A 16,212-nucleotide genomic window follows, 5' to 3' on the forward strand; every position below is an offset into this window, starting at 1 on the left:
TCTGAAACAACAGGACGGTTTCATTTTGGTTATTAAATTACGTGTGTGATACGTGTATGGCTATACTTTCGTGTAAGATGTGAGAACTAATAAATAACTACTTAATTTTATATTACATAGTATCAAAACAAACAGTACGCGAGTACAATTTACAGTAGTTTTAATTATCACCGGTACTGTACGGTATATTTAATTAACCTCATAGAGTGGGTCTTGTACGTACAGTACCTCACCTAGTCTTGGATCCAGACCGTTTCATTTATATTCGAAAAGCCTCGAGAAGCCTCGAAATAACTACAGACTTCGGGCAAGTTTTGTACCTCACCCATCATACCCATGCAGGGTGGTTTTTAAATATACTGTTTAAACCTTCCCAGTAAAATTCCGGTCATAGTTTTCTACTCTATTAGCCTAACCCCAGCCTCGATACCTATCCCCATCCCTCAGGCTTCCCGAGAAGAAAAATGACTTGAAAACTTTCAATTGCGGTTCTGATACCGGTACCCCATGAGTATTAGGATGCGTACATGGCAAAAAAAACAATCGTAAAAACTCGCTGCTGTACCGTAATAATAGGCCTAAATCGAAACAAACAACAACATTGAAGACGATACTGAGCCGCACTTATGCATTAAAGTTAGAAACAGGAAATAATGTTGGTAAATAATATTCATGGGTCTATGCATACTAAAGAAAGCAATAAAATCGTAATAAGATATTTCGATTGTTGATGAACCATTGCGTTAGGATTAAATAATTAAGATTAAATGGAACTGTAACTTGTCAAAAATTACACGAGCATATTATCGAGGAACGCGTCTCAAAAGGTGCCGCATCCGGACGCGAATGAGTGCCGCGATTGATTTTTATATTATTACATAGAAGTCTTTTTTCATTCAACGTTTAAAAAGACTAGGCCTTAAAAGATTACGCACAACTTACAAATCTTCCTTTTTTTGTACAAACCTTAATCATTTTAAAACATTGTATGAGAACATAGAATTCGCGAACTAGGCCTACTTTTTAAATGTATGCTCGAGGACATTTTTTTCAATGTTGATTAACAGAAAAACATTGCATCTAAAAGTAATATGTAAATGAACGTAATCTATATTAAAATTAATGAAGCCAATGGGCTTAATAATGAATTTGAGATTTCAGACGACGAATTTAAGACATCGCATGAAAATTGAACATTTTAAAATGCTAGTCCTACTTCGTAAATTGTATCAAAATTGACAGCCTACCTTAAAGCACATGAACAACAATGGAGAAACTTTCTACAGGAATGAAATACTACATCGTTGCAGTGACGGATACAAACTACTACGTTGAAGCTCTGTACTGTGTAAACAGGTAGACTGAATTAATAAGAGACACGGCTACTAACTAGCAACAAAGGATGAATAGACACGGTTACCAAAATTATACGGTTGAGCCAAGAAGCAGTTTCTTTACTTTATGATTATACATCTATGTCAATTTATTTACATACATCTACTAAGCTATTAAGACTGGACTCATGATCCAATAGGTCACGTGTTGGCTATTTATACGGGTTATTTAAGCAGCAGCATTGTCATACACCAATTAAGAAAAACGTGAAAACAACACGTTGTTGTATTACGGTCAACTATTTCATCGTCCATCGATCATTATTGTAGATACACTGTACTTTTTGCAGTTTTAAAGATGCATCACAACTCTTTACATTACCATTTTAATTGATCATAAATAATAGTAAGGTGACCAATCCGCTCTAAATATTTTAGCATTATCTATTTTCAGTTAGTTATTATTGTATATGGTACAAAAACTGTCAAGTATATTAAACACCATAGCTCTAATTGTTCATCTATCTTCTCAAATACATTTATTTTTAAGATAAGATTTCTTCCATTATCTGCTTTCCAAACCCATGCTATCATATCAGATAGCTGCATAGCATGGTCGATCTATCCATCAAAATAAATTTAACTTAAATAATCATAAAAAATATCATATTTGTCATATAAAAGACGAATACCTATAGTTAAGAAAACTCAGTAAAATCTATCCATTATCTCTTTCAATATAGAAGAATATCAAATAGCTAATGGGTAACATACAATCGTTTTAAATAAAAATAAGTAGAATAAAAAATGCATATCAGGATAAAAATTAATTCTGATTTATTTACATAAATATATTTTTATAAATTCACAGTAATCGTAACTTCATAGATTGGTTTTTCAGCAGCATGAATACCTACCAATTAATCTTACTTTTGTAACTATTTTTCCTGTTAATTAACTAAATTTATAGTTTGTTTGAGTGCCATAAATAATGACAGCGCATCTTATTGTAGCATGCACCGTATAAAATAATAGTCTCATATGCTATCATCAATTTGCAACTGTATAATGTTCAGACACCAGTGCATGATTAACCACGAAAAGCTCACATTAAATTATTTCCTTTTGTTTCTATTTTTAGAACTAGACATTCACATTTTAAATGTAATTATACCTGGTAATAAATTAAATTAAACTAATAATCGGATCTTTTGTGACACATACTAGATTTAAGCCGATTTTCCACTAGGCGAATTTGTTCGCGTTAACTTATACGCATAGAGAGGATTTGGACGCGTATAAGCTGAAGTTGTGTACTACATTTATATTAGTCACCAGCTAGATTCTGTTTGTTTAAAGTTGCCTTTAATTACATTCGTTGGTAGGCTACTTTATTTACCGTTATGCATTACGTAAGTATCTCTTATAGATTATTCACGCATACTAATAGCACAAAACTGTAAACAATGTTGAAACTTCTTCTTGCATTTACCAACCATCACCGCTGTCGAACAATCGCGCGCCGCATCAAACTTTCGGACATTCTTAAAATCTTAACTTGTTCAAAACTTGAAGATAATTGTTTTACACAATCTCTATTAGATATTCAGTACATTTATTTCTTTAAAAGTACTAACATAGAATGCTGTGTAAATATATATTCAAGATCCGGCCGATAAACTAGCAGCAATTCAGAACATTTTGAACAGTTCTCAAAACACTCAAGAGACAAGATAAGAAACTGCTAAGAAATACAAAAACATAAATCATAGAGTACATTACAGATCGATCAAGTTAAATCGTTCGATAGTGGTATAAATTACAGCTTCTGGTTATTCTCCGGGTTGTTCTAGAAAGGGTCGAACATGTAATAAATAAGAAACCTAGCCTAACATTAAGCTATAGTATTCCGGGTAGGTTTGTTGTTTCATAGGCAGTTATTGCTAATTTTGGTGTGTAAGAATCAAATTATAACTTCCCTAAAAAATGAGTACAGACGGCTTTAGAATATCATTATTTAATAATAAATTCGAAAACCACAAGTTCCGAAAGTTGTAAAGAAAGGAAGGAAGTTTAAAATTGGATTGTTAAGAAAACTATTTAAATCTAAAAAAAAAAATCATATTTACATTTAGGAATACACTTTTTTTATAGAATATTTCTTATTCACGATTTTATTTCATCGAAATCCACTTTAAAGATTCATTAATAATTAATAAGCCTAATTAAGTTCCATGTTTTAGCGATGTCTCATGCGCAACGGTAAAATCCAGCCATCTGGAACTAAATTCCTTACAGATCAAAATGGCATAATTACTCTTTAATTGGACGAAGACCTTTATAAATTACAGTACATCATCTAATAGATTTATAGATTTGTTTCTAAACTGTTATTCGTTGGAGAACAGCGTTTGACGCTGTAATGCAATCCTTCTGTCTAGAAAATCAATTGTACATTTACATTTATTCAATAAAGTAGGCGGGAATAACGCCTGTAGAATTCTCGCAGACGACGTAGAATAGGCAAAACCAATCTTGATGATGAAATGAAAGAAAAAATAACAGAAGAATAAATCGATTTTGTGATAAACAAACTGATTGTGTTGACATAATATCTCTAGAACAAAGGATAACTAAAATAAACTGTTAGTTTGATCTTCTACCTCAATTAATTTTGAAGTGGCATTACATTTGTTTTACCATTTGTTTTTTTCCCTCAAGAAAGATCGTGTTAAGTTTGTTAAACAATTTAAAGTATCGTTTATTTCCATCATTATCAGAATTGTATGACGCGTTTTAGGCCTAAGGTGTGTAAACGACGAAAACTTTGGAAAATAATCAAATTTTTTAATTGAAAGTAACAATTTATTTAACCGGTCATGGCCATCAAAAACAAGTAAATACAGTTATGACAATACTGTTTCTTAGGCTACTGTGTTAAAGCAATTTTTCGCTTTCACGACATAACACTCGATTACGTGACTATGCGCCTGACGAAAAAGGGTATTCTTGGCATGCTCAGAACTCTGGGCATGCGCATAATTACTCGATAGGCATAGGCAAGTGAACGAAAGGTTGAGAAATAAATCTTGACAAGTGGAGAGGTGATGAAGTTGGTACAAACTTTGTATGCAATATTTTAGAAAATATGGGATGGCGTGACAACAATAAATTGTCTCTAATGTAAACATGGTCAATGTTGACTTTTAAATTCAATAAATAAAGTCGAAACTTATTTTTGAAAGATGGTGTCACCATGCGATAACAAAACGTTTTTCCTATCAACGCTTTACGTGATTTATACGTTTATACGTAATAAACATGTTGACTATAAATTTCATTACCGGGCTTGTTTTCTAATTATTTATTTATAATGTCACATTTTCACATGAAATATATGATTCGGATATTCAGCTTCCTTTAAATATCCTTTTTTTTATCAACATTTCCTGAGTATCGTGATTTGATCTTAGGTTTATCGCAGATAGCCTGCGCGATGCATGATGGGATGGAAATATTGGCACGCGCGTTGTTTTTTACGTTTTCACAATTCCTTCTCTCCAATGACGCTCCTCGCGATATTAAGCTACCTGCAATAAACATTATTATCTAAATATTTTTCAAGAAATGTTTTTTCTGGTATTACGTGTTACAATTTGTATGATATCGAGTACATTTTTTCTCCAGAGTAATGTTGTTAAAATTGGATTTTAAATTTAAATTACATTTTCTCTTAAAATATAAACATACGTGCAATTGAGTGGCACATTTAATAATGTGCTATGGGAACCTGATCGTCATGTTTAGAAATGATTAAAAACATTTTATTAGCAAGGGCCTATATCTTTTAAAATGAGATCAGTTAATTTGTGAACCGAATCGAAAACTGTTCTTAAAGATGTAGGCCCTATTGTCCCCCAAAAACATGAAAAATGAAGATTGATTACATTTAAAAAGACTATTTTGCAGTTTTAACAAAGTTATTCACTTCTGTAAAAAAACACAAACAATAATTATTTCACTTATAAAAAGACAAAAGAAACGGTTAATTTTAACCATTGTCTGATAGACAATTTAAGTATTTATTTACTTTAGGCCTAAATTACATTTTTTTCTGGTAAATAATTTTTATCAAACCAAATAACTAGCATGTGACATTAAAATGGCATATTCAATAAAAACTTTTTTATGGTGACAACATATCTTTAATCAATCAATCAAACAATCAAAAGTTATACAAAATGGTGTAAAGAAAGGTAATTAAATTGTAGAAGGCATGTTAAAAAAAAAAGCAAAAAGCTTGTGAAAGATGATTTCAGAAAACTATTTATTTAAAAAATAGTTTTTGCTTTATTTTATTTTGTAACTAAGTTTTATCTATTAAACTCTTGAAGATTGGAATGTAATCACATGGATATAACATTCACAATGGGACGGATTTTAACACAATTAATTGATGATCTTGAAACTAAATTTAATAAAATTGTCGATTACCATTGTAAACACGATTGCCATTTGGTAATTTATCATGAACATCCTAATGGAAAAATGTTAATAGTTCAAATATTTCGAACAAAATTATATTAATTGATGACTTTCAAACTAAATTGTATTAAGTTGGTAACATTGTTGATTTTTCTTGTAAGCAGTTTTGGTATTCAGTAATGTATAAAGAGTTATATGATTATTAGTATACATTAGCAAAGAACTTATAACGCAAGAATCTCCTGTTCGTCCGAAGCGCGTAACAATTTCGAAAGGCATTGTGGGATAGAATAGAGCTATGGGTGGCGCCATTGTGAGCCATGGAGTAGGGCGCCCGCATCAAATTAGAAAGTCAAAATCATAGAGGGGATCTGCTAATGCTCTAGGGGGGATAGAGTAATTGACTGAGGAGTAGGGCGCCCGCATCAAATTAGAAAGTCAAAATCATAGAGGGTATCTGCTAATACTCTAGGGGGATCTGCTAATACTCTAGGGGGATCTGCTAATACTCTAGGGGGTAGAGTAATTGACTTCCTAGTTTGGAGGGGGCGCTGCTCCATGCTGTGAAATGGCGTCGCCCAGTTTGACCTTTTAACCCTGTACTTCCGATACTGTGTTTTGAATGCAAATTGAAGAACAGGAGATTCTTGTGTTATAAGTTCTTTGACATTAGTCGGAGGAATATAAAGGGCCCCTTTCCAGACATGTAACGTTTAATGGGAATAATTTATCAATTTAAATATTGAGTTAAAACACAATGATGATACATTAATTGATGATCTTCAGTCTAAATTTCAATGATTACCATAACAAACATTATTGCTATTTGGTAATGTATATCATGAATATAACATTAACAATGGCACGAATTTATAAATTTAAATCTTGAGTTCAAACACAATATTATTGATGATCTATAAACTAAATTTCTATGACCTTTTTTTAATAAACACTACTATTTTAAAATGTAAAAAGACTATATCATATTAACCTAGTTTTCAAATACCAATGGTATAAATGTACCGCTAATAGGCCTACAGCAAACCTATCATTCAATATTTTCTTCAGAAGGTTGCGCAAATACAGGAATACTTTCTATCACCTACATGTTAATAAATCTCAACACCCACCCTTTCCATCAAATAATAATAATAAACCATTTCCAATGAAACAGGGTGATTTAAAATAAATGTACAACTTTACAGAACTATTATTTCTAAACCTAGCGAAGTTAAACACATTACCAATGATTAATGTTTGGTGTCTGCGAATAATGTAGATAACACACGGATATCCACTTCACTGTCTTATCTTATGTATATACAAACTTCAAAGTTACCATAATTATTTATCTCTAAACAGAGTGATAGCACTAAACAGAGAAGATGTCTAATTCCATTTAGCTTGTTTTCTTCAATAAATATTATAGTACAGTATGTCTGTACCCCATCCAATCAACACTCGCGAGTTCCAATTAAACATATAGGCCTAAACGTTCTGTCTAATATCTTTAGGTAACTTTTTTTTTATCTTTCGTGGTTAATCACTATTTTTATACATTCATTTTTTCAATTCAATTTTGTGTACATCATATCTTCTATCATTTATTCTATTTTTGTATCCTCTTGAATATTATTTTAACACATATTTAGGTACTATAGAAATTATTACCCGCCCTTTGTTCATGTGACACCATAAATGTATCTAGGCCTATAGGATGTATTGTATACTATAACTCGAAATCACCTCGGAGGCCTAGAAAAACACAACCGACCCGATCAAATTTCGAAACTTATAAAAGAAACAAGTTAAGCACAAGTTTTTAGTCCCTACACTGTATCCTCGCGGAGTGGCCACGGATTAAAAGGTAGACCAATTATAAATGTACAAGAAATATATTTTTTCTTAAGCTCTGTCTACACTATCAAACTTTATGTGACAACAAAATCTAATATACCAAATAGGCCTATGGTAGTGATGTTCGCAAAAATGGTAAGATATGATGTCATCGTGTCCATATATGCACAAATCAAATTGTTGTTTGATATTGTTAGACAGAGCTTTATGCATTCAAATAGATTTACAACTTACAGTTGAACTGAACAAAAACAATTTCAAGCTTCTGAGAATATATAACTCTTTTAGACACTTCTAGCAACTACTTGTAAAAGAGAAATCATTAATCAATGCATTAGCATTCATAACTGGCTGTTAAATTAAACAGACGCACAGTATTCAAATAGCCGATTGACAAAAAAATGTGATGTGCCCAAATATGGTAGTGATATTCACAAATATGGTAAGATATGATGTCATCCTGTCCATGTATGGGCACATCAAACTTTCGTTTGATAGTGTAGACAGCAGTACAAGACAACAGGATTGAAATATACAAATCAGGCCACCGCTGACATTATAAATAATTGTACTTTCCTATAAAAACCAAGATATTACAATTACCTAATAATATTAGCTTATGCGAACACAAACATCCGACAGGACAATTATAAATAATGTAGGCTTGATTGATTCTTAACATTATTTTGCTAAATTCTTCTAAACATTAATAAAATTCAATTTTCTTGGAAATATATTGATCAATTCAATGTATTCAAGATCCTTCTTATAGTCGTCCGCATTTTTATTTACAAAACATTGTAATGATTAAGTATTGCGTTATTATTTTCAAACTCCATTAAACAAGGCCATATACATAGCTGCAGTCGCGTGCTCAAGCTAGTGTTTATCGACCAACCGACCAACTGACCGACCAATCGACCGATTGGTCGGAGATTGCGATTGCGTCAGAATAACAGTCGCGTTTTATTTGGTGACGCGTAATTCCCGTTCCAGCTAGATAGTGTTTTATAAAAAAATACTATTTATCATGGTCGATTCCTAAGGGCGAGTGGGTGGGAACGTGACTCGTTACGCAATTATAAACAATCAGTCTGAAGTAGGGTACAGCTGAATGAGCCACCACCAGAATCTATAGTGCACATTAGTACTGATCACGAGATATTATTCACACAATGCAGTACTTGTTATCCGATTACGTGTGTGTAACGCAGTGACGTAATATGTTGCCCGTTCACACTGTGATACCGGTACAGTATTTAATGCAAGCGTAGATCTTTTTATATTTTGCGATTCTTTTGCACCTGGAAACTGGTTCGGACCACGATTGCGTCAAATTTGTGAGAGTGATGACGTGACTCGTTTCTGTAGCGAAACGCAACTTACAAAAAACAATGTTATGCGTGTGGTGTGACACTAAGAACTGGTTTGCGCTAGTCATTTTCACCCGATTGCGTCGAATTTGTGAGAGTGACGACGTACATTACTCGTTTGTGTAACAAAACGCAAGCAAGTCAAACAAATGTGTGGTGAAACAATAAGAACTGGTTGCGTTACGTTCTTGTGTTGCGTCGCTAGTGGGAACCACGCTTTAAATAAAGTAGAAGATAAAAGAATGTAGAAGATGTAATAACGAAATGTTTGCGAAGTTAAGCGGTTTTATTTTTCGTTGAAAACTGTCATTACTCATAAACTCGAGTGTTTCTTCCTGTTTCTGCTACATAACATACTACTTCGCGAATTATTCATGAATAAATCATGCATAATTAATGAACAAACATTCCTACGCGATCTCTCATACAAGATAAGATCCTGTTTCTGTAGTACATCTCCCATTTACGTACATCTCAGTTCAGAGTTCGTAAATGAGAAAGTTAAACGTGGTTCCCACTAGAACGCAACGCAACGTAACGACGTATCGACGCAAAGTGACGCATTGCGTAATCGCAAGTGGGAACCGACGACGCACCATTGCTGTAAAAATCGCAGGTTTGATTTCACGCAGGCAAACAAAAAGATTGGAAGGGCATTTTCTTACGTTGCGTAAATTGCGTTACGTTGCGTCGCAAGTGAGAACCCAGCTTTAGTATGTTCGGTATAAAACCTCCCATATTTAATGAATGACTTAGAACATGAGTAAATAATTGAATGAACGAATGAGTGAATGAACGAATAAATGAATGACAAAATGAACGAATGACTAAATGAACGAAATGAAATGAGTACAAATACAAATAGTAATTTAAAACGCAGAAAATGTGAAATATATACTAGGATCGTTTTGTAAAAATAAAAACTATAGTTTTGCTCAAATGCACGCCTAAATGACATAAGAATTAACGACAATAAAGAAAACAGTTTAAAAATATGTTTATAAATGTTTTTTTATTTTTCATCAGTTTTGACTGAAGAGAGATTGCCAAGTAGGCAATGAAAATTCTTTTCCTTGATTTTTACAAATAAAATACAAATAAATCGGTAAAACACTGATTTTATATTATTTTTTTTTTATATTAATTATATACAGTACAATGTTTACTGTAATTTAGGTCATCTATACAACTTCTGCACATGCTCAGAAAAATGGACTAAATTCAGCATTGTAACAGATTCTTGACAATTTATATCTTTTCTTTATTTTATTCTTTATTAGTCCCGTATCAAAGGCAAATCCTGTGATACAGCTTCACATGTGACCCCTGTACAATAAACCCTTAACTTAACCTTCCATGATACATGAACCACATGTGATACCCATGAGATGCTGTATTACGGAGTTTGCTTTGATACTGGACAAATTTTGTCATAATGTAGAGATACAGCACTAAAAGAGGTGATATTCTATGGTACCAGGGAGTGAGAGAAAACATTTTTGAAATTCTCACCATCTTGTCAGCCCAAATTTCTCAAGCTTTAAGCAAGCAAATAAAAAATAAATATTGTAAGATCGTTATTTATTCTCATGTCTCCATAGATTCTTCAAGGTCAACGGCAACAAAGTCGTCCTCGTCGCTGTCCTCGCTATCGTACACGTGTCTCGCATTTTCATCGACATCCAACTCTTCATCGCTTTGTTGAGTGTCTTCCAACGGTATGTCGTCCATCGTTGGATCAAACTGATTTTCATCTTCATCTTCTTCCGCAAACATCTTTTCATCTTCATCCTCCATCTTCATACTGCTCAGATTGGTACCATCTTGAGATTTGATAATTCCTTGATTAGGGGTGTCCTCATTCTCGGATTCTTCTTCACTTTCGCTGTAATGCTGCAAGAACGTGAAGTTTCCGTCATCTTCACTGTCGCCCTCATCTTCGCTGTTTTCTGGCGTAATCTGTAGATCCTTAAATAAAACACTGTCTTCTCGATGCATCAAGGCACTATTATTATCCTAAAAAGAGCATAAATCAAAAATATAAAATATCATTAATTAAATAAATACACAAACATTTTATTTTATTAATAGGTTGATCTGTTAAAATCCTTAACACCAAAAATGTGTTCTATTTATTTTCACTTCCTTTTATTATTATCCTAAAAAGAGCATAAATCAAATATATTAAATATTATTAATTAAATAAATACACACAAATTTTATTTTATTAAGCTGAAAAATGTTTTTTTTTTAAATATATATATTATTTTCACTTTCTCAAATATGAAGTTCCTATGATTTGAACCCTAGACACTAGAAATTGCAAGCAAGGATGATGTCCACTAAACGTCAGTGCAACTATTTTGTTATATTTGATGGAGTAGTGTAAATGCAGTTTGATATGCGAATGTAATTTATTATGTGTTTCTAATCAGTGTCAACTCATACCTATTTTCATGCCTTTGTCGTGCCATACTCATTGATTTTTTTGTTGTAATATTCAATTTATGCAATACTAGAATCATTTCCTATATCATATTGTGAAGTTTTATCAGAAATTAGAAGTAAAGCTCCGTCTACACTATCAAACCAGTTTGACAAAAAAAGTGTGATGCCCAAATATGGTAGTGATATGCCCACATATTGTAGTGATATGATGTCACCATATCCATATATTGGCACATCACATTTTTTGTCCCCATAAAGTTTGACAGTGTAGACAGAGCTTAAGGATTTGACTGTGGGGCCTCTCCCTGGAAGAGGGTGTAGAGAACACTGTACCTGGCCTAGTTCATAGAAGGGACTAGCAGATGCTGGCCCCCATGCTGGCCTAGCGACATTTGCGTACAGTTAAACCCTTCATTTGGAACACCCCCAATTCAGGGATATTAGGCCAGAGGAAGGAATCGAATCCAATACCCTGTGATTGTACGACAAGCCTTTCAACCACATCTAAGCACCGTGATCAGGATTACTATCTTACCTGTAAATCACTAGGTCCCTGCCTATTCTCATCGTATCCTTCAATATCTACAAACTCGCTGTCGTCAATTCCTCCAATCAATTTTGAATACGAGAAGCCACTCATACTATCATCATCAAATCCTGCCAACAAAAAAAAAAGTATTAATACAGTTCCCATATAACACATCTGTTCAGGGGACAACCTATTACGGGACATTTTTTCATGAAAACCGAACAAGAGGCAATACAGTGTATGTTTTACAATACAACCAACAATTATTCAGAGGACACTCCTATCCAAGGGTCCAGGTCAATTTTTCGCCCTACAAATTAGAGGTGTTGTGTTGTCGTGAGGTGAGTTCCCGATTAATCGTACGATCAAAACGGTACTGGGTATGATCAACTAGCGTTCGTGTTCCCACCTAATCATCCATTCATAGAAGTACTGATGAAGATATCAATCTGTGGCGACAATAGAATGGACCCGAGACCTGACGCATGATATATAAATCCAAAGGCAAATTACTAAAAAAAATGACAATGCTGTGGGTAACAGTCAGTGGCTGGATCTCAATGGAGATACAAAATAAAATAAGCAAAAAGCTAAATCAAAACGATAAAGTAAAACAGCCAGAAAAATTATATACATATAATTTTTCTGTTGGAGATTTTGACAAAAACAGCAAAAAAAAACAAAACAAGAGCATTTACCTTGATAACTGTCCTCGTTTGTGGTTGTACTCATTGGCGTGTGTGGCGCTGTTAAACTGTCCGTCTCTGCCGCTTCCATAGCTGCATCACGGACAGCTACAATGCTTTTCTCGAGTTGGGTCAAATACTCACTGTTTTCTGCAAGTTCGCGCTTGCATGTTGCAACAATCTCGCCAGCAATCCTGGTGTAGTTACTATCAGGACCTACCGATAATTATAAGATTATAAGATATTAATGCAGTTAATGAAAACTTATTTATAAATTGTTAAACAATAACAAAAAATAAGTCAGAATAATATAATAAATGAAAATAAATTATAACAAAAAATAGTGGCATTAGTAGTTAACATGCTTTCCTTCTAATCCTAAGGTCCCGGGTTCAATCCTGACCTAGTGCCACTCTCTAAGCCTCAAATGTTACTACAAGGATATTGTTTATTTAATTGGAAACAACAATGTAGGCACAAGTGAGTTGACCAATCACAAGTAACAGTTCGGATGATTTACTGTGCCATGATTGGTCAAATCAACTGTGCAACGATTATGTCTTCATATTGCGTGGGAATGAAGCTTTACTTGCTGTTGACTGTGTATAAATAAAATACAGGTCAAATGGAAAAGGCAACAAAGTTTTTATTGAATGTATTTTACCATTGTATTTCTTGCTGTTTTCGTATATAAGTTCCACGTGATCTAAGAACTCATCTCGTGTGCGGTAGTAATGCCTAGTGGTGTTTTTGCGAACGCTTTCAAGGTCCATTGGTATCTCTACAACTTTATAGTAATCTTTCACAAATTTGGCTTTTACGGGATTGTGGAATGGCCAGCTCTAAAAAATGCGGAGAGAAAAAAACACACATTAATAATAATAAGATTATTCCAAAGGCAAATTACTAAAAAATGACAATGCTGTCGGTATCAGTGGCTAGATCTCAATGGAGATACAAATAAAATAAGAAATAAGCTAAATCAAAACGGTAAATTAAAACTGACCAGCTTTCTGAAAAAAAAAATATTCCTTCATCATATTCAACATTAAAAATGTATTATTATATTGTCTGTATTAATTTCTAATCTACATTATATACAATATGATTTCCTTTTGTATAATTATTGTACTGAAATATGAATTGTTTAATAACACAAGAATGTTAGTCTCATATCAAAGAGAAACAAACAAACAAAAGTGTCAACTAAAAATGAGCAGTCTTGAATGTAACATATGTTTTTTTGTGGTTAAAAAAACATACAATTATCCTCTAATTTAAGAAAAATACAACAGATAAAAATCACATAACATCAAAACTATTTGTATGTTCATTCACAAGTGATTCAGACAGGCTTGAAGTCTTTTAATCTCATATCATAAATCACTATCAGATTTATACTAATTTCTCTTCCTCATGATGTCACTAAATGTCAACACCTATCCATATCCATGTCGTACATTTCACAGTAACTCAACATTGAAATATTTCATTTTTTTTTATAGACCATTTTATTTTATCGCATTTATTGCATATAAACAAGATCTAAATCCTCTTTTAAAAGGTTTAAATAAGATTACACATGACAATATACAAATTGTGGGATTGTTACGGATTTAAATCGAGCATTTACGAACAGATTAGAAACTGGAATTGATGAATTACCGGAAGGTGAAACTCAATTCTGTGAAGCACAATAATATATTCATTTATCATGGAGCTACTAAAAATACAATTTTAATACCATGATCCAAACAAGTTGTTTTGAAAAACACCAGTAACATAATAATAGATTTGCTATGGGATTTAAAACAGGCATATATGTGATAGATACTATCAGGGGCAGGTTCAGTGGGAATACTTTTTGACAGCTAAAATTAATTTATGGACTATTACTTTTTGATATCAATTTTTTTTATTTCATACCATCCAACAGCTAGTAACTCGCCAATCACAGGATGGATAAACTATTTTATAGTTTATTGTATTCATTTGAGGCTTAGAGAGTGGAATTGAAAAAGTTGTGACTAACAACTCTGGCACTAGGTCAGGATTGAACTCTGGACCTTGGGATTGGAATGCAAGAATAATAACCAAGCTACAGCTCTAAATGTTTAAAACACTCCCCCATTTGAAAAAATCCTAGATACACTCGGACTACAGAGCTTACAATGAAATGATAAAAGAGGTAGGGGAAACCCCTGTCTGGGTAGGGGAAACCCTGTCTGGGTAGGGGAACCCCCTGTCTGGGTAGAGAAAACCCTGTCTGGGTAGAGAAAACCCTGTCTGGGTAGGGGAAACCCGGGTAAGATAAATTTAAAAGTTGAATAATGAAGAGTTTTACATGATCTATTACATCCATTTGCAGTAAGTAGTTAATTCATTATGGGCTTAATATACGTCGTAATCAAATAGCTGTGATAATTGTGAACAGATCGGCTTACATTTCTAGTCAAATACTCATACTATACTTCAGGGAATTTATTGGTATTTGAGGCTGGGAATTTATTGATTTTTGACATTCAACAGAAAATTTTATCTACACAGTGGTATTTGAATGACAAGAGAGACAAGTGCAGTAATTGTGTATTACTTCTTTCAATACATGAGGTGTATGCTTTCAGTTAATGATAGAAAATAACATTATGTAAATCATGTACAAATTATATGTAAAAAAAAAACATCAAGTTGTTGGGCTTGTTCATTTCTGGTTTGCCGTCAGTTTTTCAGAATTCATCTAATATAGTTTTAGTAGAATTAAATTTTTTTTTTAAAATCAAAGATTCCTGGTTCAAATCGTGGTTGGGCCGCTTTCTATCATTCTCACAGATTTCCTTATCTTACCTGAAAAACACTCCTATGGAACACCCCCTCTAATAACAGGACACTTTCATGTGAACCAAACAATATGTTTCGACACTAGAGCCTTGTAAACCTTGTAGACATCTGTTAAAGGAACAATTTATTTGGTCCCGAAGGTGTCCCCTTAATAGAGGTTCTATATTCATACTTACATCAGGTACTGCTTTTAACGTTGTTACAATATTATCCAGAATGAATGAGAATGCTACCTGATCATCGTCATCTAACAATGGGTTTATCTTCTTCTCAATTCGAAGGTATTTATCTTTTTTCTAACATAAAAAATAAAAAAAAATCTTTATCGGTGTGTGAATACACCCTTTAAAATACTAGTTATTAAAACAATAAAGATATTTTAAAGAAATATTTCATATAATGCTATCATGAAACTGTTTTAAAATAAAAAAAGAAAAGAAAGACATTAGGCCGATGCAGCCATAAGTTGTTTATTGCGATATATACTGGTTTATTAAAAAGAAACAACAAGATTACAACATATAATTATTTAAATACTAAAAATAAATGGATCTATCCAGTTTTAAATCTCTTTTGTTGTTATAAATGAACAATACATAAATCCACTAAGACTTCAGACTGACTTTAGTCATAAGTTGTTATTGTGATAGTCCTGGTTTATT

The 16,212-nt window shown here is 32.9% G+C and overlaps 1 protein-coding gene across 2 annotated transcripts in view; it reads right to left on the bottom strand.

The window, feature by feature from the left end:
• Window positions 1-10,046: 10,046 nt before the first annotated feature.
• LOC140050103 (transcription initiation factor TFIID subunit 1-like) overlaps window positions 10,047-16,212 on the bottom strand; it is a 29,796-nt gene continuing 23,630 nt past the window's right edge. For both annotated transcript variants that reach the window (XM_072095135.1, XM_072095134.1), the window contains exons 30-34: window positions 15,727-15,846; window positions 13,377-13,554; window positions 12,725-12,928; window positions 12,033-12,154; window positions 10,047-11,065 (exon numbers count right to left, since the gene is read on the bottom strand). In XM_072095135.1, coding sequence (XP_071951236.1) covers window positions 10,637-11,065; window positions 12,033-12,154; window positions 12,725-12,928; window positions 13,377-13,554; window positions 15,727-15,846 — 1,053 coding nt within the window. In that variant the 3' untranslated portion in view covers window positions 10,047-10,636. The remainder of the gene's footprint in view (window positions 11,066-12,032; window positions 12,155-12,724; window positions 12,929-13,376; window positions 13,555-15,726; window positions 15,847-16,212) is intronic.

The sequence above is a fragment of the Antedon mediterranea genome, chromosome 5 (assembly GCF_964355755.1).
Source record: "Antedon mediterranea chromosome 5, ecAntMedi1.1, whole genome shotgun sequence".
Taxonomy (NCBI): Eukaryota; Metazoa; Echinodermata; class Crinoidea; order Comatulida; family Antedonidae; genus Antedon; species Antedon mediterranea.